Genomic DNA, 24643 nt, shown 5'->3' on the forward strand with positions numbered 1-24643 from the left:
TAGAGTGTTGGCAATAGGCACTTCATTTTTTTTAAGTACCCCTGCAAGTGTCTTCTTAACTTCAAGGGCACTGAATATGTATTTTTTGATTCCTTACAACTTGAACAATTTCTTAAATGTCATGAATAAATCTGTGTGTTAATGGAGAAATTAGATCTTACCTGCTAATTTGCTTTCCTTTAGTCCCCTCCGGACCGGTCCAGGAACTGATGGGTTGTGTAATCCTTCCAGCAGGTGGAGACTGAGAATTCTCACTCTAGAGAGCCAATCAGAGCCATGGCCAATTAGCCCTACAATCAGTAACAAAGTAACAAAGCAGGAGAAGAAAAGGGAGAACTCGTTCTTTGCCACGTGAAAATTAAACAGCCATGCAGTGAAAGTTATAATTCAACAAAGGCAAATTCACTACACAACCGTGCCGGAAAGCCCAAGAAGAAATAAGACAAAACATTGTCTTTCTTGTAAAGGTTGTTTAACAGATTAAAAACTAGAATATTTCTTATTAAATTGTATAGAATGACAATCAGCAAAACAGCTCTGAACCTAAAATTAAACTGAATTAATAAATATATATATAGAACTCGTGGAGGGATCTGGACCGGTCCGGAGGGACTAAAGGAAAGCAAATTAGCAGGTAAGATCTAATTTCTCCTTCCTTAGCATCCCTCCGGACCGGTCCAGGAACTGATGGGAAGTAACAAAGCAGTAAATCTATGGGAGGGACCCCAGCAAACCTGCCATGAGAACCCTTGCCCCAAAAACCGCCTCATGACGGCACTGCACGTCTAATCTGTAATGCTTCGAGAAGGAATGTAAAGAAGACCAAGTTGCCACTTTACAAATATCCAAAGGAGGAACCACAAAACGTTCCGCCCAAGAAGCCGCTTGGCCTCTAGTAGAATGAGCCTTGATTCCTTGAGGAACTTGTTTGCCTGAAAGAAAGGTAAGCAGATTCTATTGTTTCCTTCAACCATCTAGATAGAGTTGGCTTAAGAAGCCGCCAGACCCTTGCGGGAACCCCCGATGAGATGAAACGGTCTGACCGCCTGAAATCTTTCGAAACTTTCAAATACTGCCTAAGAACTCTTCTGACATCGAGAAACCGGAGTCTGCGTTGCTCCTCCGAACCTGAGGAAGAACCTAAAACTGGTAAAACCACAGACAGAGAGATGAAAACGGGATACCACCTTAGGGAGAAAAGAAAAAAACCGGACGCAAGACCACACGCTCCTTAGAAAACTGCAAAAATGGCGACCTATAGGAAAAAGCCTGTAACTCCGAGACACATCTGGACGAGGCAATAGCCACCAAAAAGACGTCAAATCCTTAAGAGAACAATCAGCTAAAGGTTCAAATGGAGGCTTAGTGAGGGCTGACAAAACCAAATTAAGGTCCCAAGCCGGAAAAATAATTCTCGGAGGCCGTAAGAGACCTACGCCTTTCAAGAAACAAGAAACATCTGGAAGGCTAGCTAAGGACTTGCCCTGAATGCGACCTCTAAAGCACGATAAAGCCGCGACTTGAACCTTAAGGGAAGCAAGAGCCAAGTCCTTATCAAATCCATGCTGTAAAAACTCCAACAACTCTGGCACCGTGGCCCATAAGGGAGAGATGTGGTGATCCGCACACCAGGCCTCAAAAATTCTCCAAACTAATTCAGAGAGGTTGAACGACGACGAGAGCGAAGCATAGTGGAAATTACCTTCGAAGAGTAACCCCTCTTTATCAAATGCGCCCTCTCAAGAGTCAGACCATAAGACAAAATCGAGCAGGATCTGGATGAAGGATTGGCCCCTGTACAAGGAGACCGGGGCGATCCGGCAGCCGGAGAGGAGGAGCCACAAGACGACGCAAAAGATCTGCGTACCACGGTCTGCGAGGCCAATCCGGAGCTACAAGAATAACTCTTTCTGTGTGAACCTCGATGCCCTGAATAAGTCTGCCCAGGGGAGGCCACGGAGAAAACGCATAGAGAAGACCCGGAGGCCAAGGCTGAAGAAGAGCATCCACTCCGTCCGCTCGAGGATCTTTCCTGCGACTGAAAAAATGATTTACCTTGGCGTTGTTCTGAGTGGCTAATAGATCCATGACTGGCCACCCCCACTGTTCTATGATCATCTGAAAGGCTTGAGATCCGAGAGCCCATTCCCTGGGGTCTAGAAGATGTCGACTGAGAAAGTCTGCCTGAACGTTTTCTGTTCCTGCCACATGCGAAGCCAAGAGAGCTACCAAATGAGTCTCCGCCCATGACAGAAGACTTGCAGACTCCAGATGTAACAACCAACTCCTCGTTTCTCCCTGGCGGTTGACATAAGCTACCGCTGTCGCGTTGTCGGAGAGAATGTGAACCGACAAACCCTCTTATTAGGGAAGAAAATGCCTCCAGAGGTAGTCTGATCGCCCTGGTTTCCAGAAGGTTGATCGATAATACCGCTTCTGAAGGAGACCATAGGCCTTGTGCAAATTGCCTCAGACAATGAGCATCCCAGCCCTTGAGACTGGCATCCGTAGTTAGTACTATCCAGCTTGGTGGGTCCAACGGCATGCCTTTGGTCAGATTGGACGTCCGCAACCACCAAAACAAGCTGCTGCGCTCCGGCATCTGCAGAGGCAACTTGACCTGCAACGCATCCGTCTGCGGAGGCCACCTGGACAGGAGAGACGCTTGAAGAGACCTCATGCGCTCTGGCCTAAGGCACCACCTCTATTGTCGCTGCCATGGAGCCTAAAACCTGTAAATAATCCCGAGCACACGGCACCGGGTTGCGTAACAAGGCTTGGACCCGAGACTGGATCTTGAGAATTCTCGCTGGAGGAAGAAATATATGACCCCCTGCCGTGTTGAACAAAACCCCCAAGTATTCTAGGGTTTGAGATGGCTCTTGGCTGAATTGACTACCCATCCAAGGGATTGTAGAAATTGTACTACTCGATCCGTAACCTGAAGACTCTCCTAGTATGACTTTGTTCGTATCAACCAGTCGTCCAGATATGGGTGAACTAAAATTCCTTCCTTTCTGAGGGCCGCCGCCGCAACAACCACCATAACTTTGGTGAACATACGAGGAGCCGTGGCCAAACCGAAGGGGAGCACCCGAAACTGAAAATATTGACCCAGGACTGCAAAACGAAGAAATCGCTGATGGCTCTGCCGAATCGGAATGTGCAGGTAAGCCTCTGTCAAATCTAGAGCCGTCAAAAACTCTTCCTTGCAGACAGCTACTATCACCGAGCGTAGAGTTTCCATATGAAAACTGGGAACCCTGAGCGCTCGATTGACTGCCTTGAGGTCTAAAATCGGTCGAAAAGAACCTTCTTTCTTTGGAACCACAAAATAAATGGAATAACGACCCAACCTGAGCTCTGACGAAGGAACTGGACAAACAGCCTGGAGCTGAATTAGTCTTAATAGAGTGTCCCGAACAGCTCCCGCCTTCAGACGAGAGCGGCAGGGAGACTCCAGAAAGGCATCGGAAAGAGGACGAGCAAATTCTAAACTGTAACCTTCTCAAATAACCTCTAAGACCCACTGGTCTGAGGTAATTTGGACCCACCTCTGAAAGAAAAGAGCTAAACGAGCCCCTACTGGAATCAGAGGAGAGTCCCTCGCACCTTCATTGGGCTGGACGGGATACTGATTGAAAAGAAGATCCGGATTCTCTACCTCCTCGACGGAACCCGTGAAAGGACTGGTTCCTTTGAATGAAACGAGACCGCTGTGGCTGAACACTTCTGGGTGAACGAAAATGACAAAAAACTCATCCGCTCCCATGGCTAAAACCAGAGAAACGCTGAGCCGTTCTAGGTCGATCCTCCGGAAGACAAGGAACCTTGGTATCACCCAAACTATGGACCAATTTATCTAACTCCGGCCCAAACAAAAAGGAACCTCGAAACGGAAACTTACTTAACTTAGACTTTGAAGCAGCATCCGCCGACCAACCTCTCAGCCACAGAGAACGACGAGCTGCCACTGAAAGGGCCATGGACTTAGAAGATGCTCTCAATAAGTCATAGAAAGCATCTGCTAAAAAAGCAGAGCCCATCTCAATTTTGGACACTTCCATATCAATTGAAGTCAAATCATCAGAAGACCTATCCAAAACTCATTCGGACCAACGAAAGCATGCTCTAGCTACTAAAGAGCCACAGATAGCCGCCTGCACAGCCAAAGAGGAGACGTCAAAGCAAAATTTCAAAAGAGCCTCCACCCTATGATCCTGAACATCGCAAAGAGCAGTACCACCATCTACTGGGACAGTATTCCGCTTAGTAACTGCAGACACTACAGCATCCACCACAGGCACCTTCAGGAGAGATTTATCTACCTCTGGAAGTGGATAAAGACGCACCATGGATCTAGCTTGCCTAAAGGGAGAATCCGAAAAATCCCACTGAGTCTGTATGATGTCTCTAATGTCTGGTGCATAGGAAAAGTTTTCCCCGGACGCCTAATTTCTTTAACTAACAAATCAACCTTGCGCACCTCAGGGGCTACGGACTGATCTCCATCAAAATGTAAAGTGTCAGCTACCAAGGCAATCAGGTCCTAGGTCTTCTTTATGAAATATACGAACTACAGAAGGGTCATCTCCTGGAAAGACAGAATCTGTCCCTGTCTCAGCCAAACCTGAGTCTTCCAACCGTGAATCCTCTAATACATCTAATTCTTCCAAAGCAGGCAATTCTAGATCTTGATCAGAAGCATAGTCTTCTTCAGAAAGTCCTGATTCCCTCAGCCTTTTAGGTGGAAGATGCTGTCTGGGTGCAGTTGCCCCAAGAGAAACAGAAGAACCTGCTTGCTTCAATAGAAAGGCTTTATACATTTGTAATACAAATTCAGGAGGAAAACCTCCCTCCTGATCAGCTGTGGAAGAAGAAAGTACTGCAACAGAATGTCCAGGCTGCAAAAGCAAAGACGCCGATGTCCAGTTCTCCCCGGAGTTTGGCGCAGACAAAATGGCTGCTGTTCCTGCCAAAACGGGCAGCGGACCCGAATCCGACTGACGAGAGAAGTGAAAGCAAACCGGAGAAGAAATAGTTTGAACCGGAACCGCCAAAGTAGACGGAACCGCTGGAGTAACTGAAACCGCCGAAACAGCTGATACTGCCGGAACAGCTGACTCTGGCGCTTCTAATGCGGTACAAAATTTACAAGCACCGGAGGCTCCCAGACCTCAACGCTGACAGACCAGACAACGGCACAATTTCTCAGACAAAATAAGCTCTTTAAAAGCCTTTGGTACTCAGACCAGAACTGCTGTGCCACTTGGGGGGGGGGGGGGGGGGGGGGGGTAAACTTTAACAAAAGGCTGCCTCTCCTGAAGCTGCAGTAGTCTTTCAACAGAAGAAACTGAGCTTTCCCCAAACTAAATTAAATAATACCACAGGGGAGAGTAGGAGGGAAAGTGGGGAAGGGACCCGGCTACCCCCCGGGTGTAACACCCCCAAAGGCTGACTAAAGTGTGCACCGCAATCAGTCAAATACGCCTGAACCACGAAGGCACAGAAAGAGGAATAAATAGATAGAAAACGTGCACAGACTGTGCCTTAAAAATTAGTAAAAAATTGAAAACTAACTAGAAAAAGAGAAGAGACTAAAGGGCTCACCTCCTTCCACCTGCTGGAGACTGAGATTACTGATTCTAGGGCTAATTGGCCAGGGCTCTGATTTGCTCTCGAGTCAGAATTCTCAGTCTCCACCTGCTGGAAGGAATGCACAACCCATCAGTTCCTGGACCGGTCCGGAGGGATGCTAAGGAAGGAGTATATAATATAGTGATTTGCGCAGTTGTATAGATAGAATTGTTCTGACTTAATTTTATTTTTATTTTATCTTTAATTACTTAATGGTGATTTTCCCCTCAATGTGGGCTGCTAGTTGGGTTTTCAAAAGATGAAAATTTGTTTTCATTTGTGGTATTGCCTTTGTAATTTTCTTTAATTCCAATCAATGTTCTTTTGATGGAATGCAAAAGTTAAATTTCAATTAAAACAAAACAAAAAAAAAAAACACATATCCATTATGAATTTGCTAACTGAAATAGACTAACACTAATTACTAAATAATTTATAATGAACAAATGCAAAGTTTACTAACAGGAAAAATACCCAAATGTCATAGCTATACAAATGATTTATTGACAGTAATACAAAAATGTACAATAAAGCCTGGTCTGCAAGATTTCATTCCTCAGGACCTGAGAACTACAATTTAGAGCATAAAGGAGAAATCTTGGTATACTAAGTCCAGCTGTGCAAAAATAGGTGGCAGTAAGGGCTTCTGCAATAACGGTCTTGCGCTAATGGGGAAATTAGCGTGTGACCATTACCAAAAAAAAAATATGACAAGGCAGTGGCCACAACACACAGAAAACCCAAGTGCTGACACCAGTGAGGCCACTTTTGTTTTTTAGTGTGGCTTGGTATAAGGACCCCTAAATGAAGCAAACTAGACAGCATAGCTTACAATTAAGTTAAAAAGCAAAAACAGGAAATTCTCTTTAGATTCCTCAGAACAATGAAATACTAACAAACCCTACATCAGTTTGAATATAATGGTAATTTCATAAATAATGATATTTTAAAATATTACAAAATACTATGGTTATCTAGTTAATTTTAATAGTATTCAAAATAAGTAGTAGATCCATCCACCCATTCATACTGATCTAAAGCCTATTAATAAATAATTTAATTTAAATACAGGGAATACTTACTTCCTTCCTTGGAATGCTGAAGGGGCAGTTGTTGGTGAAGAGATTGGGCTGCCAGCCCCATAAGACCATGCTTGTGGTGAGGCAGTAGGGATAGTTGCAAAATTCCCATTCAATAGGGCTCTAGAAAGACTAGAACATACAAATTTTTATTAAAACTAATACATAATACAGATCATAAAGGAAGAAAATTCTTACTTAGAATCCAATTTCTACCCTATACAGTTAATCCTTCCAAAATCCTTATATGGTAGCAGTACTAGCGTGCAGAAAAGATCAAGTTGACTAGTTTTTTTCCTTCATCTGACCTCATCTTAGAGCCTACTTCTTGCCCTGACAATTTTTAGATACTAGGGAAAGGGATTTGATATACCGTCTTTTTGTGGTTTTTGTAACTTCGTTCAAAACAGTTTACACAGTATATACAGGTACTTATTTGTACCTGGGGCAATGGAGAGTTAAGTGACTTGCCCAGAGTCACAAGGAGCTGCAGTGGGAATCGAACCCAATTCCCCAGGATCAAGTCCATTGCACTAGCCACTAGGCTACTCCTCCACACTCTGAGAGTAACTTTAGAGAACCATGCTGATATAAGTGCATAAATGTGACCTTATAAAATTAGGCTATGGCTAAAAATGTGTGTGATACAAGGAGAGTATAGACAGAAACACAATGCATGCACATTATTTATAAAATGCGAGTACAATACATACTGCTCTCGACTAGGTGTAATTTTCAACCCTTGAATGCGGGTACAATTGATGCACTTGAACTACTGTAGTATTTTATAAAGTCAAATAGATGACTATGAGGCACATTTTCAAAGCACAGACTTTTACTAAAGATCAACTCAAGTTATCTGCAGCAGGGTCCACTGGAATAAAATGGGCCCTGATGTAGATAAAGCGAAGATACTTAACTGTAGCAGGTATTCTCCGAGGACAGCAGGCTGAACATTCACACAAGTGGGTGGACGATCCACGTCGGTCCGGGAACCGGCATAATACATAGCAAAAAGAAAAAAAATATTTGCTAGAGCATTCTGGTGCGGGTACCGCACATGCGTGGAGTGCCTTCTTGCCATAATGCAACCGTGCTCCTCAGTTTAATACAAAAGCATAAAGAAAAGAAGCAACTCCAAGGGGAGGAGGGCGGGATTGTGAGAATGATAAGCCTGCTGTCCTCGGAGAATACCTGCTACAGGTAAGTATCTTCGCTTTCTCCGAAGACAAGCAGGCTGTATCATGCTCACAAGTGGGGTATCCCTAGCATTCAGGCTCACCCAAAACAACAAACATTGGTCAACTGGGCCTTGCAACGGCAAGGACATAACATATTAACCTGAATCTATATACAAACTAGCCGAGGGTACAGCCTGGAACAGAACAAAACGGGTCTAGGAGGGTGGAGTTGGATTCTAAATACCAAACAGATTCTGCAACACTGATTGCCCAAACTATCACATCGGGTATCCTGCTCAAGGCAGTAGTGTGATGTGAATGTGTGGACTGAAGACCACGTCGCAGCCTTGCAAATCTCTTCAATGGAGGCTAAGTGAGCCAATGACACAGCCATGGCTCTGACATTATGAGCTGTGACATAACCCTTTAGAGTCAGCCCAACTTGGGCATAAGCGAAGGAAATGCAATCTGCTAGCCAATTGGAAATGGTGTGTTTACCGATGGCGACTCCCCTCCTGTTGGGATCAAAAGAGACAAACAACTGGGCGAACTGTCTGAAGGGCTTCGTCTGCTCCATGTAAAAGGCCAACGCTCTCTTGCAGTCCAAGCTGCTTTCTCCAGGGTGGGCATGAGGATGGGGAAAAAATGTTGGCAAGACAATCGACTGGTTCAGATGGAACTCCAACACCACCTTCGGCAGAAACTTAGAGTGCGAGCGGAGGACTACTATTGTGATGAAACTTAGCATAAGGTGCATCCACTACTAAGGCCTGAAACTCACTGACTCTACGAGCTGAAGTAACCGCCACCAAGAAAATGACCTTCCAGGTCAAGTACTTCAGATGGAAGGAATTCAGGGGCTCAAAAAGAGCTTTCATCAGCTGGGTGAGATTGACGTTGAGGTCCCAAGACACTGGTGGAGGTTTAACAGGGGGCTTTGCAAAAGCAAACCTCTCATGACCTCATGAAGCAAACAACTAAAGGCTGTCCAGAGATAGGCTTACCTTCTACCCGTTGATAAGCACTAATTGCACTAAGGTGAACCCTTACGGGGTTGGTCTTAAGACCCGACTCAGATAAGTGAAAAAGGTACTCAAGCAGGGTCTGTGTAGGACAAGAAAGGAGATCTATGGCCTTGCTGTCACACCAGATGGCACACCTCCTCCATTTAAAAGAGTAACACCTCTTAGTGGAATCTTTCTTGGAAGCCAGCAAGACTTGGGAGACACTCTCCAAAAGACCTAAGGAAGCAAATTCTAGGCTCTCAACATCCACGCCGTGACAGCCAGAGACTAGTGATTGGGACGTAGAAGCAACACCTCGTTCTGAGTGATGAGGGTCGGAAAACATTCCAATCTCCACGGTTCTTCAGAGGACAATTCCAGAAGAAGAGGGAACCAAATCTGTCGCAGCCAGTAGGGTGTGATCAGAATCATGGTTCCGCAGTCTTGCTTGAGTTTCAACAAAGTCTTTCCCACTAGAGGTATCTGAGGATACGCATACAGAAGGCCTGTTCCCCAACTAAGGAGAAAAACATCTGACGCTAGTCTGTCGTGGGCCTGAAGCCTGGAACAGAACTGAGGGACTTTGTGGTTGAGTTGGGTGGCAAAAAGATCCACCGAGGGGGTGCCCCAAGCTCAGATCATCTTGCAGGCTACATCCATATTCAGAGACTACTCGTGAGGTTACGTTATCATGCTCAGTCTGTCGGCCAGGCTGTTTACGCCTGCCAGATAAGTGGCTTGTAGAAACAAGAGCCCCTATGTCTTGCCCCATCCTTGGCCACCTTTAAATCTAGACTGAAAGCCCACCTCTTTAACGTTGCTTTTGACTCGTAACCACTTGTAACCACTCGCCTCCACCTACCCTCCTCTCCTCCTTCCTGTACACATTAATTGATTTGATTTGCTTACTTTATTTTTTGTCTATTAGATTGTAAGCTCTTTGAGCAGGGACTGTCTTTCTTCTATGTTTGTGCAGCGCTGCGTACGCCTTGTAATGCTATAGAAATGCTGAATAGTAGTAGTAGTAGGAATCAAGGAGGAAGAGTTATGTCCAGTTCGAATATTAGTTTTGTTGTGTTGCAGGGTTCAGGGTATGCCTTTTTGAACAAGTTAGTTTTTAATGATTTCTGGAAGTTTGATGGGTCATGCATTGTTTTCACAGCGTTTGGTAATGCGTTCCATAGTTGCATGCTTATATAGGAGAAGCTGGATGCTTAGGTTTCTTTGTATTTGAGTCCTTTGTAGCTTGGGTAGTGGAGATTTAGGTCTGTGCGTGTTGATCTTTTTGTGTTTCTGGTTGGTAAGTCTATGAGGTCTGTCATGTATCCAGGGGCCTCTCCGTAGATAATTTTATTAACCAGAGTGCAAATTTTGAACGCGATACGTTCTTTGATTGGGAGCCAGTGCAGTTTTTTTCGTAGGGGTTTGGCGCTTTCAAATCTCGTTTTTCCAAATATGTCTAGCTGCGGTGTTTTGAGCAGTTTGGAGTTTCTTTATGATTTGTTCTTTGCATCCCGCATAGATTCCATTGCAGTAGTCTAGGTGGCTTAGTACCATTGATTGTACCAAGTTGCAGAATATTTCCCTCGGGAAGAAAGGTTTTACTCATTTGAGTTTCCACACTGAGTGGAACATTTTATTTGGTGTAATTTTCTCTTGGCTTTCTAGCGTGAGGTTTCGGTCGATTGTAACTCTGAGAATTTTCAGGCTGTCTAAAACAGGAAGGGTGTAGTCTGGGGTGTTTATATTGGTGGGTTTGTTCGTGTTGTATTGGGATGAGAGGATGAGGCAGTGTGTTTTTTCTGCGTTGAGTTTTAGTTGAAATGCTTCCGCCCATCTATATAAATAATTCTCACCTCCAACATTCTGAAGCTCACTCTGTGGCAGGGAAACACTGAAGCCCTGCACTGTTGGTAGGCTAGGCTGTCAGCACCACTCACTGTCACTCATGCACCACTCACTCTTACTCATAGACCAGCACTCAGCCACGCCCCATCTCTCTATATAAAACACACCTCCAACATTCTAATGAAGCCTCCACAAGTCCCAACGTTCTAACTGCATGGTGATGAAACCACAATTTGCCCATGAGTGTTTGCCCCGCTCTCGCGTCAAACGTGATGACGTTGAGGGCGAAGCAAATACACAACAAAAAAGTGATGTAAACCACAACGCGAACAAAGGAGGGCGGGAGATGGGGGGGGGGGGGGGGCCCTGCCGCACACTCTCTGGGAGGGACAATTCCCGCATCTCACACCCTCCTACATACACCACGGGGATTAACCCTTCCTGTGCCTTGCAGTCTCTGCTTTTCCTCCCTCCCTAAGGCGGGGCCTGCCTAACAACTGGTTAATCCTTCCTGTGCCTTGCAGTCTCTGCTTTTCCTCCCTCCCTACGGCAGAGCTGCCTAGCAGGCTCAGTTCTTCCTCCCTCCTCCCCTCAGTGCTAATCAGGCTCTGTCTCCTGCACTGGGCTGGCCTGTATCCCATCTGAAACCGGACCTGCTGTTAGCAATACATCTCCATTAACCAGAAAACAAATCTCACTCTTTCTGCCTCACTTCCCCCTTCTCCGTTTCCTCTGAGAACTCGGTGACAGCAAAGTAAAACCTAACAGCAGAGGTTCACCTCTAAGGGGCATGAAAGTGGAAAGAGGCAGAGGGGAGAAGGGCCTGTCCAATGGAATAAGGACACGCACACTCTTCTGACCGTGTCAGGGCCGCTCTCGCTTAGATACAGCGCTCCAGTCCCCTTTTGCTTCCTCTCCTGCCTGTTGACGTTTGGCGGATGCAGGAGTAGCAGTGAGTAGTGGCATGGTCTGTTCTGCAGGTTGCAGCACCACAAAAACAAGACCAAAATAAAACCAGAGCAGGTAGGAAGAGAGGGCTACCTGTGCCTGACATTTTCCTGGTCACAACTAATCTTTTAACTTTAAGATGCGTTTATTTTACGATTTGCAGCACTTGGCTGGTTGGGTGGTTTCTACTCCACCCCCATTTTTTTTTTTCCTTTTATGGGTCTTTCATTCAAGTATATTTTCGCTTCCTCTTCCACTGGCAATCGTCAAGATCCTTTGTGATGAGATCAGATTTTAGCTGAGAGAAACAACTGCCTTTGTAATAGGGACTGCTGTAAAGAGCAAAAACAGACAGCTAATTCACTCTGTCTTTCTCTCTCACAGAGTCACTCTCACACTCTCTCAAAACATACACACTACGAAGAAACCCTTGCTAGCCCCCGTTTCATTGGTCTCAGAAACGGGCCTTCTTTACTAGTGAGTCCATGATTTGCAGGCTATTTGATTTCGTTGGTGATTTCTGTTAAATCATGTTTGTAAGGGATGTATATCGTGACATCATCTGCATAAATGTAAGGGTTAAGGCCTTGGTTGGATAAGGATTTGGCTAGTGGGGTCATCATTAAGATGAAAAGGGTCGGTGATAGTGGTGATCCTTGGGGTACTCCACAATCTGTTTTCCATGGTGTTGATATGTTCGAACTTGATATCACTTGGCATGTTCTTGTGGAGGAAACCCTTGATTCAGCTAAGTACACCTCCACCAATCCCGAAGTATTCTAGGATGTTTAGTAGTATTTTATGGTTTACCATGTCGAACGCACTAGACAGGTCGAACTGTAGGAGAAGTATGCTTTTGCCAGTTGCAATTGCTTGTTTGAATTTGGTTAGGAGAGTAATTAGTACTGTTTTGGTGCTGTGGTTGGAGCGAAATCCTGATTGTGATTCGTGAAGTATTGAGAATTTAAGTAGTCGGTAAGTTGCTTGGTTACCATGCTTTCCAATAGTTTGATTACCAGTGGGATCAATGCTACCGGGCGGCAGTTGGTGATTTGTTTGCTTTTTTTCTTTGTATCTTTTGGTATTGGGGTGAGTAGGATGTTGCCTTTTTCCTTAGGGAAGAATCCATGTTGCTACATGTAGTTTAGGTGGGATGTGAGGTCTGCTATGAAGCATTGAGGGGCGGATTTTATTAGGTAGCTGGGGCAGGTGTCCAATTTACAGTGAGTCTTGGCGAACCTGTTAATCGCTTGGATGACAATTTCAATGGTGAGGAGAGCAAAGTTTGTTCAGAATCAGTCGGCTGGGTATTCACCGAGGATTGGGTGCAGACATTCAATGAATTTTTCGATGTCTGTGGTGTTCTGTGGTAACGTGTTGCGCAGGTTTCTCGTTGAAGTATCTGGCAAGTTTGTCTACAGATGGGGTATCTGCGTTGGTTGTGGTGACCAATGCAGTGTCTAGTAATTTGTTCAGAAGTTGAGATAAATACACTGGGAGCTGATGCAAGGCCAAATGGCAACACGCACTACTGGAAGTGCTGTGTTCCCAAACAAAATCAAAGATACTTCTGGTGGGCTGGAAGTATCAGGATGTGTGTATATGCATCCTTTAAGTCCAGAGAGCATAGCCAATCGTTTTCCTGAATCATGGGCAGAGAAGGGTGCCCAGGAAAACCATCCTGAACATTTCTTTCACAAGGAATTTGTTCATGGCCCTTAGGTCTAGGATGGGATGCATCCCCTATGTCTTTTTCTGCACAAGGAAGTACCTGGAATAGAATCCCTGTCCTCCTTCCGCTGATGGAAAGGGTTCCAGCGCATGGGCCTTGAGAAAGGCAGAGAGTTCCTCTGCAAGTACCTTCCTGTGCTGACAGCTGAAAGAGTGAGCTCTCAGTGGGCAATTTGGAGGTTTGGATATCAAATTGAGGGTGTATCCTAGCTGGACTATTTGAAGAACACACCAGTCGGAGGTTACGAGGCCACCTTTGATGAGAAAATTTTATCCCCCCCCCCCAATCGGTAAGTTGTCTGGCACGGACACTCTTATGGTGACTATGCTCTGATGGAGCCAGTCAAAAGCCCGTCCCTTGCTTTTGCTGGGGAGCAGCAGGGGCCTTAGGTGCACACTGTTGGCTAGAACGAGCACACTGGGGTGTAGTCTGACCAGGCTGGTGAGCCACCAGAGCATACCTGCGCCTAGAAAAGGCATAAGAAGTACTCCGGGACCCACCAAAATACCTCCTAGATGAGGAGGTGGTCGCAGAAGGCGCCCGTCGGGAGAGAGACGAGATAGCATCCGAGTGCTTTTTGATCTGGTCAACCAGCTCCTCAACCTTCTCTCTGAAAAGGTTATCCCCCCAGCAAGGGGCATCCGCTATTCTCTGCTGGACCGAATGGTCCAGATCAGAGACACGCAGCCATAAGAGTCTGCGCATCGCTATACCCTGGGCAGAAATTCTGGATGCCATATCAAAAGTGTCATAAGTGCCCCTGGCCAACAACTTGCAACACGCCTTCTGCTGCTTGACCAGCTGGTGAAAAGGACCTCATCGACCAAGTCAGATAGCTGCCTCACCAAATTCTGCAAGCAGACGCTCGTGAAGAGTTGGTATGACTGAATACGGGTGACGAGCATAGCAGCCGGATACATTTTTATTTATTTATTGCATTTGTATCCCACATTTTCCCACCTCTTTGCAGGCTCAATGTGGCTTACATTATGACGAAATGGCGGTATCCATTTCCGGAGTGAGAAATACATATTATTATTAATTAACAATAAGTACAAAAAAGTATGAAGTACATTGGAAGTAAATGGATATATAATACATTTGATGAATTTGAAATCAAGGTTAATGTATAATATTCACTAAAGAGAAAGAAATTAAAGTAATTAAATAGAAGAGTTCACTGTTAACTTGTTCTTATTGAGTTTAGATGTCAGATCATTTATGAGGGATCCTTTTGATGTCTTTTTAAACAATTTAGTCTTTAGTAGTTTCCGGAAGGATATCAAATCATACGTTGCTTTTATGGCACTCAGTAGTGCATTCCAAAGTCGTGTACAGATGTAGGAAAAGTTAGATGCATATACCGATTTGTATTTAAGTCCCTTACAGCTGGGATAATGGAGGTTCAAGAATGTGCGTGATGAACTTTTTATGTTTCTTGCTAGTAAGTCTATGAGATCTGACATATATATCCGGGCTTCGCCATGAATAATTTTGTGAATCAGGGTACAGGTCTTGAATGTAATACGATCTCTTAGTGGAAGCCAATGTAATTTTTCTCTGAGGGGTTTAGCGCATTCGTATTTCGCTTTTCCAAATATAAGTCTGGCTGCAGTGTTTTGGGCTGTTTGGAGTTTCTTAATAATTTGTGCTTTACATCCAGTATAAATGGAATTACAATAGTCCAAATGGCTTAACACTAACGATTGCACCAGTTTGCGGAATACCTCCCTTGGGAAGAAAGGTCTGATTCTTTTTAGTTTCCACATCACATGGAACATTTTCTTTATAACATTTTTCACATGACTTTCTAGAGTAAGATTTCGATCAATTGTGACTCCTAGGAGTTTCAAGGTGTCCGAGACGGGAAGGATGTGATTTGGGGTATTAATATTAGAATAATTGATCTTGTTATATTGAGATGAAAGGATAAGGCATTGTGTCTTTTCTGCATTAAGTTTTAATTGGAATGAATCCGCACATAAATTCATTATTTGGAAGCTGTGATTGATTTTATATGCGATTTCTGTTAAATCATTTTTGAACGGGATGTATATCGTGACATCTGCATAGATGTATGGGTTAAGGCCTTGGTTGGATAAAGACTTGGCCAATGGTGTCATCATTAAGTTGAAGAGAGTTAGTGAGAGCGGCGATCCCTGAGGCACTCCACATTCCGGTTTCCAAGGTGATGATGTAAACGATCTTGTTGTCACTTGGTATGTTCTTGCGGTTAGGAAGCCAGTAATCTAATTCAATACATTTCCTCCAATCCCGAAATATTCTAGGATGTTGAATAGAATATTATGACTAATGCTATCAAACGCGCTGGACATGTCAAATTGTAAGAGGAGAACATTGTTGCTAGCTGCAATTATTTGTTTAAATTTGGATAAGAGTGTTATTAAGCCACATTGAGCCTGCAAAAAGGTGGGATAATGTGGGGTACAAATGCAATAAATAAAAAATAAATAAATTAGTACTGTTTCTGTACTATGATTAGCTCAAAATCCTGATTGAGATGAATGTAATATTGAAAACTTATTTAAGTAATTTGTAAGTTGTTTAGTAACTAAACTTTCCTTTAACATAACAATAAGAGGGATGGAAGCAACCGGGCGGTAATTAGTTATATCATTTAGTTTTTTCTTTGAATCTTTAGGAATTGGGGTAAGTAGTATACTTTTTTTTTGTTACATTTGTACCCCGCGCTTTCCCCACTCATGGCAGGCTCAATGCAGCTTATATGGGGCAATGGAGGGTTAAGTGACTTGCCCAGAGTCACAAGGAGCTGCCTGTGCCTGAAGTGGGAATCGAACTCAGTTCCTCAGTTCCCCAGGACCAAAGTCCACCACCCTAACCACTAGGCCACTCCTCTACTTCCTTTATCCATGGGGGAAGAATTCATGTTGAAGCATAAAATTTATGCAGGATGTGATCTCTGTTAAGAAACGCTGAGGGGCAGATTTTATTACATAACTGGGACAAGAGTTTAATTTGCAATGGGACGTGGCGAATCTATTGATTACTTGGGTGACTATTTCCTCCGTCAATAAATCAAAGTTTGTCCAGATTCTCTTTTCTCCAAAAAGAGTCCAAGGTTCCTGGGGGAGCCGAAGAATAGTCCCCTAGTACTCTTGGCTCTCTTGAGAGTGGCATCCACCACCATGGAGTTATGCAGTAACTGAGACCTTGCCAACCCAGGTTCCCCGTGGATCTCATAGTGGGCATCAATTTTCTTGGGCACACAGGGAGAGACTAAGGGGACAACCAGTTCCACATGAGGACTGCCTTGAGTACCTCACGCAGAGGGGTTGTCACCGACTCCTTAGGTGGAGAGGTGTAATCCAGGACCTCAAGCATCTTAGCCCTGGGCTCATCCTCCACTTCTACAGGGAAGGGTATGGCCTCAGCCATTTCCCACACAAAAAAGGTGAAAGAGAGGCTTTCAGGTGGAGACAGCCGTCTCTCCGGTGGAGGGGAAGGTTCAGACGAGATCCCAAAGGACTCATCAGAGGAGAAGTACCTGGGATCCTCATCTGACTCCCACGAGCGCTCCTCCTCGGTATCAGACAGCAACCTCTCTGAGGGAGGTCCGAGACCGGGCCCACCTTGATATCGAGGACGGCATTGAGGAGTCTGTTCCTGCCTCAACTCTGACAAAAGCTCCCTCCGCCAATGTCGGAGGAGACCCGGCCTGGGTGGCAGTCGACACTGGTACCACAAGCGGTGCCAGTGTCAGAGGCCGCACCGTGGGTTGAGGGCCAGGCAGGGCCATAGCGGAAGGCATGGTAGGTGCAAGCACCCTCGAAGCCAATGCACATTGCTGCATAAAAGCCTCAAAGAACTCTGGAAGCAAGGCCCAGAGTTGCTCGTCGAGAGCCGCCATCGGTAAAGGCTGAGGGGCCGGGGTGGGCTCAGGTTGCCTAACTGTCTGGGGTGCGGGGAGCAGGATCTCGACTGCTGGAAGAGACGCGCGCTGGCACCTCTTGAATGGAGGGGGAGCGCTCCTTCCGGTGTCGACGCTTCTCGGGTGCCAGATCCCTCGACATCCCGGAGCTCCCAGCACCATGTGTCAAAGGAGAACGGTGTCGGCGTTTCTTGTCCTTTGCCCCATACACCTCGCCGACACTCCTCGGTGCAGACGAGAACAATGTGGAATCCTCACACCTCGGGGTCGGGTCCGGGGTCCTGCACAGCAGGAGGCCTCGAGACAGGTAGAGACCTACTCGATGCCTCACTACTTCCAGTGTCCCTGGGTCTCGAAGCAGCAGCCATCCCTACCGTGACTCCCGATGTCAACACCTAAGGACCTGAACGAGCTCCAAAAAGTTTTTCTCTTTGAGCCTCTTGGGAAATTTGTGTCCTTTTCTTCATACAAAGACAAAGGATACAATTTGCCAGGCTATAGTCGGGCTCAAGGCACTGAATACAGCAATAGTGTGTATCAGTACCCGAGATAGTCCAGCTGCACTGAGTACAGTGCTTGAAGCCACTGGGAGTCTTTGATGACATGGAAGGGAAAATGGCTTTGGCGAAATCAAGAGACTCGATTTTGCCTAAGAAAAAAAAAGGTAAAGGCACAAAACCAGGGGAAACCCCGGCCGAGCAAAGCCTAAATGCGGCCCACGCCAAAAAAATAAGAAAACTTAAACGCAAGCAAAAGAAACTAAAGAAGCAAGGCATTTTTTTATTTTTATAAAACAACGTTAAAGAAAAAAGGGCAAAAAAAAAAAAACAGTCGTAAGGCACTTGAAAAAGGTTCTTTCCCAGGCAAACAAGGAGCTGCTGGAAGAACTGCTGCTCCTCACGCGGAAAAAAAACAAACTGAGAAGCGCAGTTGCACAGTGGGAGGGAAGGACTTTGCACAGGTGCGGTGCAGCCCCTAAGCGCCAGAAGGCTCTAGCAAATTTTGTTTCCTTTTTGTTATGCATTATGTCGGTTCCCGGGCCGATGCGGATCATCGACCCATATGTGAGAATGATACAGCCTGCTTGTCCTCAGTAATCTTTAGTAAAAGACTCTCATAGTAACCTATGGAACTTTGTAAGTCTAAGTGCTTTAAAAATGAGGGCTCATGGCACTTATTTTTGAAGCATATAGACATCCCAAAATGCTGAAATGGAAGTCCATGTGCTTGAAACGTCCAAATCTTTATTTTTCAAAGGCAGGATTTAGACGCCCGACACTACTGTACGTCCAAATAGAAAGGGAAAGTGTTTTGGGTGGGACTAGGGAAGGCCCAAAATCAGGATGTCCAACGACAGTTATTGAAGGGAAGGAAACATCCAAGTCTAATAAGAAGGATGTCCTTAGTTAGACCTATTACAATCAAGTCTAGGGTACAAAAAGGCGCTCTGATTGAGCAGCTGGAGGGATTAAGACACGACATCTACTTAGTCCCCCAGTGATTGCTGTCCTCTTCCCTCTCCCCTGAAAGTGCAGCCCAGGTTCAAAACCCCCTTCTTTTTAATTTTTTTTAAATTGTGTGGTCTTCAGGAACAGAAAAATATCTACTGTACCTGAATGTACACCACTTCAATCATCTTCAGGCCTGTAGGTGGCTTATATAATTTAGATACTGTAGGTGGCTTATATAATTTAGGTACAGTAGGTTTTTTTTCGGTTCCCAGAGGGTTCACAATTACAAAACAGTTAAAGTGGGATTTGAACCAGCACACGGACATCTCTCTCATGTATTTCAAACAGGAAATCTCTATACATGCGAGGTGGACATCCCTATTCTGACTTGGATGTTTTCAAAAATATCCCTATTCTGACTTTGATGTTTTCAAAAATATCCCTATTCTGACTTTGATGTTCTTTCAAAAATGCCCCTCTATGTCTTTATAAAAACATCACTATAATAAACACCTTCCTGATCACTTAACCTTTGCACCAGATTATAAAACTGAACCCTTTAAAAAGTGCCCATCTTCTTATGCACAAGTGAACCAAAATAATAAGTACATAAGTACATAAGTAATGCCATACTGGGAAAAGACCAAGGGTCCATCGAGCCCAGCATCCTGTCCACGACAGCGGCCAATCCAGGCCAAGGGCACCTGGCAAGCTTCCCAAACGTACAAACATTCTATACATGTTATTCCTGGAATTTTGGAGTTTTCCAAGTCCGTTTAGTAGCGGTTTATGGACTTGTCCTTTAGGAAACCGTCCAACCCCTTTTTAAACTCTGCTAAGCTAACCGCCTTCACCACTTTCTCCGGCAACGAATTCCAGAGTTTAATTACACGTTGGGTGAAGAACAATTTTCTCCGATTTGTTTTAAATTTACTACACTGTAGTTTCATCGCATGCCCCCTAGTCCTAGTATTTTTGGAAAGCGTGAACAGAAGCTTCACATCCACCTGTTCCACTCCACTCATTATTTTATATACCTCTATCATGTCTCCCCTCAGCCGTCTCTTCTCCAAGCTGTATAGCCCTAGCCTCCTTAGTCTTTCTTCATAGGGAAGTCGTCCCATCCCCGCTATCATTTTAGTCGCCCTTCGCTGCACCTTTTCCAATTCTACTATATCTTTCTTGAGATGCGGCGACCAGAATTGAACACAATACTCAAGGTGCGGTCGCACCATAGAGCGATACAACGGCATTATAACATCCTCACACCTGTTTTCCATACCTTTCCTAATAATACCCAGCATTCTATTCGCTTTCTTAGCCGCAGCAGCACACTGAGCAGAAGGTTTCAGTGTGTTATCGACGACGACACCCAGATCCCTTTCTTGGTCCGTAACTCCTAACGTGGAACCTTGCATGACGTAGCTATAATTCGGGTTCTTTTTTCCCACATGCATCACCTTGCACTTGCTCACATTAAACATCATCTGCCATTTAGCCGCCCAGTCTCCCAGTCTCGTAAGGTCCTCTTGTAATTTTTCACAATCCTGTCGTGATTTAATGACTTTGAATAACTTTGTGTCATCAGCAAATTTAATTACCTCGCTAGTTACTCCCATCTCTAAATCATTTATAAATATATTAAAAAGCAGCGGTCCTAGCACGGACCCCTGAGGAACCCCACTAACTACCCTTCTCCATTGTGAATACTGCCCATTTAACCCCACTCTCTGTTTCCTATCCTTCAACCAGTTTTTAATCCACAATAGGACATTTCCTCCTATCCCATGACCCTCCAATTTCCTCTGTAGCCTTTCATGAGGTACCCTGTCAAACGCCTTTTGAAAATCCAGATACACAATATCAACCGACTCCCCTTTGTCCACATGTTTGTTCACTCCTTCAAAGAATTGAAGTAAATTGGTCAGGCAAGATTTCCCCACACAAAAGCCATGCTGACTTGGTCTCAGTAATCCATATCCTCGGAACAAAATATCTTTTTAATTTAGTCTCTCTTCATTCAGTACCTAATAACAGAAATAAGGTTATCATATTTTTGACATGTCCAGAACTATTACATTTTGAAGCACTCACAAAAATTTACAATCATTTAACTCATTTCAAAACTTGTGCATCTCAGCGATCATGTGAAAACCCAATTTTATAAGCCATCACAAGTCTTAGCACAAATCACATCTTTGTGCAAAGGGATCATTAAGCATGCACACCTTACTTGAGGCTACAGATATGTTGCAGATATACCATTTTAATGCTAAATAAATGAGGATACAGAAGAAACCTTCCTCACACACCAACTCAAACAGCAAGCAAAACACAGCGAACATGACAAATTCACTTGGTCAGCAAATGGTGATATAAAGCTTTACTCAAGGTCATACAGGACTCAATACGGGCCTTTGTTTCAGCCACCTGGCCTGCATCAGGAGTAATGTTACTGATGGTGTCAAAATAAATATTCTTATGCACCATAAACACTGAGCTTAAAGAAAGTTGATGAACCTATCAAAAGTCACTTATCAGACTTCTGTGTATACCAATGCTAGATCAAAGTGAAAATGTTTGAATTAGGTTTCTTTAGACTAAATTACTGGTCTGTTGTGAAAGTAGTGACCATTTCTGTTTCAGCATAACTTGTAAAATTATACCTGTGAATACAATCACTGTAACTGGCACAGTGAGAAAACTTGAGCTACTGGGAGGGGGGGGGGGGGCTGGTCAGGACTGAGGTGTTTTTACAATAGACTAAGATACAGAGGTTGGTGGGGGGGGGGGGGCTTATTCTATTTAATATGCTGTTTTTTGCTCTATAAGGTTGACCAGTTTGAAAGAGCAAGTAATGAAATACTTAAATGGTGGGATGAAAGTCAAAACTTTGTAAAGTGAAGAGAACATTTCAGCCAATATACAATTTGGTACCTATTCTTAAATGGTAAATGTTAATAGAATCTCTTTCCTGTGCTTTGTGGAGGGGAATATGTCAGACATTAATTTTTCAGTAAATTGTTTTTACAATCTTCAGCAATGGCCAAACCAGAGACCCACAAACACAAGAGAAGAACTGGAACCCCCATGGCTAAACAAAGCAAAACAAGAAGGGATGGTGAAAAAAGAAACCTGGGTATACAACAATGTCCTCATTTTTATATATTTTTATTATGTTTTTACATTATGATTTATTGTACCTTGTTTAATGCATCTGGTTTTATTTTCAGTCTTAGAATTGTTTGGACTCCTGATGCACACAGTCACTGTGTCAAGTCCTTCCGAACCTGATGGCTTGTAATCTACTGTTTTACCTCAAATAGGACACCTCTGTATACCCGGGTTTCCAATCCCCTATGTGGCCACTCTTACTGGACTTGTTTTGCCAAAACAGAAATCCAGAAGTCTGAGTGCTTTCAATTCTAAAACCGGTGCAGAAGCTCTTATATAACAAAAAATGTAGCACCAGAAAATGAACATGCTACATACTAGTAGTGCTCAGATGCTGCCAATTTTAGAGAGCGGATTCTGAGCCTACCAAAGTATATTTTACCTATGAGCCTTATTCCTTAAGATTTTCTCCATAAAGTATTTTACAATACCTTTCATCTCCCATATCATTAACTCAAAGTAAACTTGTGGGAATAAAGAAAGAAAACTACTATCATCGTGAGCCAACACTATTCACTTTACGTATCAAACCACTCAACTTCAGTGTTTTGTTGCCAAGGGTTACTTAAGAATGAATGTTGATTCTTTATCCTAGCAACCATTGCCTCTCCATTCCTTTACTGTCCCTTGATCCCCACTATTCCATCCCCAACCCCTCCAAGATTGCAACATGTCTTTTAGTCGAGTGTATTTTGGCTTCTTAACATTAGCTGCAGAAGACTTTGTTTCTTTACCAATGTTTCAAGTATAGCACTAATATACCCAGGTATAGACAGTATCAAGGAGAAAGACTAGACACTTAAGGATGGTGAACTGATGACTAACAAAGGTGTGCGGGAGACAATAACAAAACTGTAAAAAAATGATTTTCTTAGCATCTGATTAACAGTCCAGGCTGCATGTCAATTTAGGATTACTAAAAAAAAAAAATCCCAGCTATCATTACCAAAAGTTAAACAAAACGCACACTTTAAAAAAATAATTTAGTGCTAAAACAAACAGATTTTGTAGCTTAAACTCCAAACCAAAAAAAACAAAAACTTGGTTCTTGATAACTTATTAAATATTAAAATTACCCAAAAACTGATCTGTACGTCAGTTTTCAAAGATGTAGTCTCAAAAGCAAACGTACAACTACTCAATGAACCGTAGAAAAATAATTTTATGTTGATTCCAAATAAGTGTAGAAAGAGAAACTCCTGAATAGCAAAATCTCTGAGCTAAAGTAAACGTCAAGTTATGTGTTTTATTTAGCTACTCCCCCCCCCCCCCCCTTCAACTGAAGAGGAAAACCGGTAAATCTGATATCGTACATAAGAAGCATTTCAATAATTTCATGATTAGGACTCTTAGGAAACTTAAATACACGCACCGTTATTTTTAAAGCTCACCTACATATTTTTAACTTAAAAGCAAGAAACAAATCAGAGAGTCTGTAATGGTGAGGCGAGGGCTTCCAGTTAGGGGTGGGTTTTTTTTTTGGTCAACACCTGCAGTTTCCGTATCCCCATCACCAATAGTGTGCTTAGAGTGACAATTATTTCAAATGAGAATTTAAGTCCCTCAGAGTCATGAATGGGCGGGTTACATATAAATAAAGGAGTCACTCCCTAAACTCTCTCCTTCCCCTTATAGTTAAAAGGCCTGACAACACACTGACGCCCCTTCGCTACTCCCATCACTGTGTTCTTAGCAGCAGCTATTAGTGTGAACCAAGAGCCGCCGAGGCGAAGCCATGCCGGCTCGGCTCCTCGGGGCCCTTACCTAGCATTGCGCAGGTTGAGTTGCGCTTCGATAAACTGCTGGGGCGAGAACAGCGCAGGTGGCAGTCCAGCCGGGAGGTTGTTAAAGAAATCGTTCGGGGGCGAAGGAAACGGGGGGCGACCCAAATTAGGGGAATTCGGGAACATGCTCCTCTCTGCCGAAGGTAAACATCAGGCTAAGACAAATCCGGCAGCCGGGTCGCCCCGCGCGACCCGGCTCTGAACACTGGGCGTTTGGATTCTGAGTCACCACTCCGGATGACGACCAGCTGTCAACAACGTTCTCTTCGACGTTCCCTCTATAGTAAGAGGGAGAATCAGCTCAAAACTCCAACCCCACTACAAGATGGCCACGCACAGACTGACAGAACGCGCTTACTGACGTCAGACGCTAGCGCGTAATCAACGCGAGACAATCGTTGTGCATGCACATGCGCTTAGAGAGCCCGCCCGCTCGCCGCCGGTCCTTATCTATCTCTATGCCGGCATGCGGCTAACCTGCGATAAGTGGTACTTAATTAATTATGAACAAGGCAGGCGTTGGGAGATTTGCAGTAGTGTAACCTAATATTGTTAAATATCCTCTGAGACAGGAACTTTGTGAAAATATGTGGGGGGAAAAAAAACATCATTGCTTTTTATGTTTTTCCAAACGTACCATTGAGATGTTTCCAATTTTGTATTTAGTTATAAAACTTATTAAATGACAAGTATTTTTACTAGAATAGGGCAAAGGAGTCCAGACACTGGGCTATGCTGGGGACATGATACCAGGCTGATGCACAATCCAGAATTTTAAAAAGCCCATTGATGTTACTGAATGTGAGGAGTATATGCTCTGAAAAATTACAATTCAGTAATACATTCATTTCTCAAATTATTTTCTAACATATACATTTCATTGTAATATCATTGT

At 44.0% G+C, this 24643-nt stretch overlaps 1 protein-coding gene across 1 annotated transcript; it reads right to left on the minus strand.

Moving 5' to 3' along the window:
- Positions 1-225: 225 nt before the first annotated feature.
- Positions 226-24078, minus strand: LOC115463044 (poly(A) RNA polymerase GLD2-B-like). The gene is made up of 3 exons (XM_030193229.1): positions 23729-24078; positions 6720-6848; positions 226-290 (listed from the first exon to the last, which is right to left on the minus strand). Exons 1-3 carry the CDS (start codon positions 23872-23874, stop codon positions 269-271), a joined length of 297 nt encoding a protein of 98 aa, XP_030049089.1. The 5' UTR covers positions 23875-24078; the 3' UTR covers positions 226-268.
- Positions 24079-24643: the final 565 nt, after the last annotated feature.

This window comes from Microcaecilia unicolor, chromosome 2, assembly GCF_901765095.1.
Source record: "Microcaecilia unicolor chromosome 2, aMicUni1.1, whole genome shotgun sequence".
Lineage (NCBI taxonomy): Eukaryota > Metazoa > Chordata > Amphibia > Gymnophiona > Siphonopidae > Microcaecilia > Microcaecilia unicolor.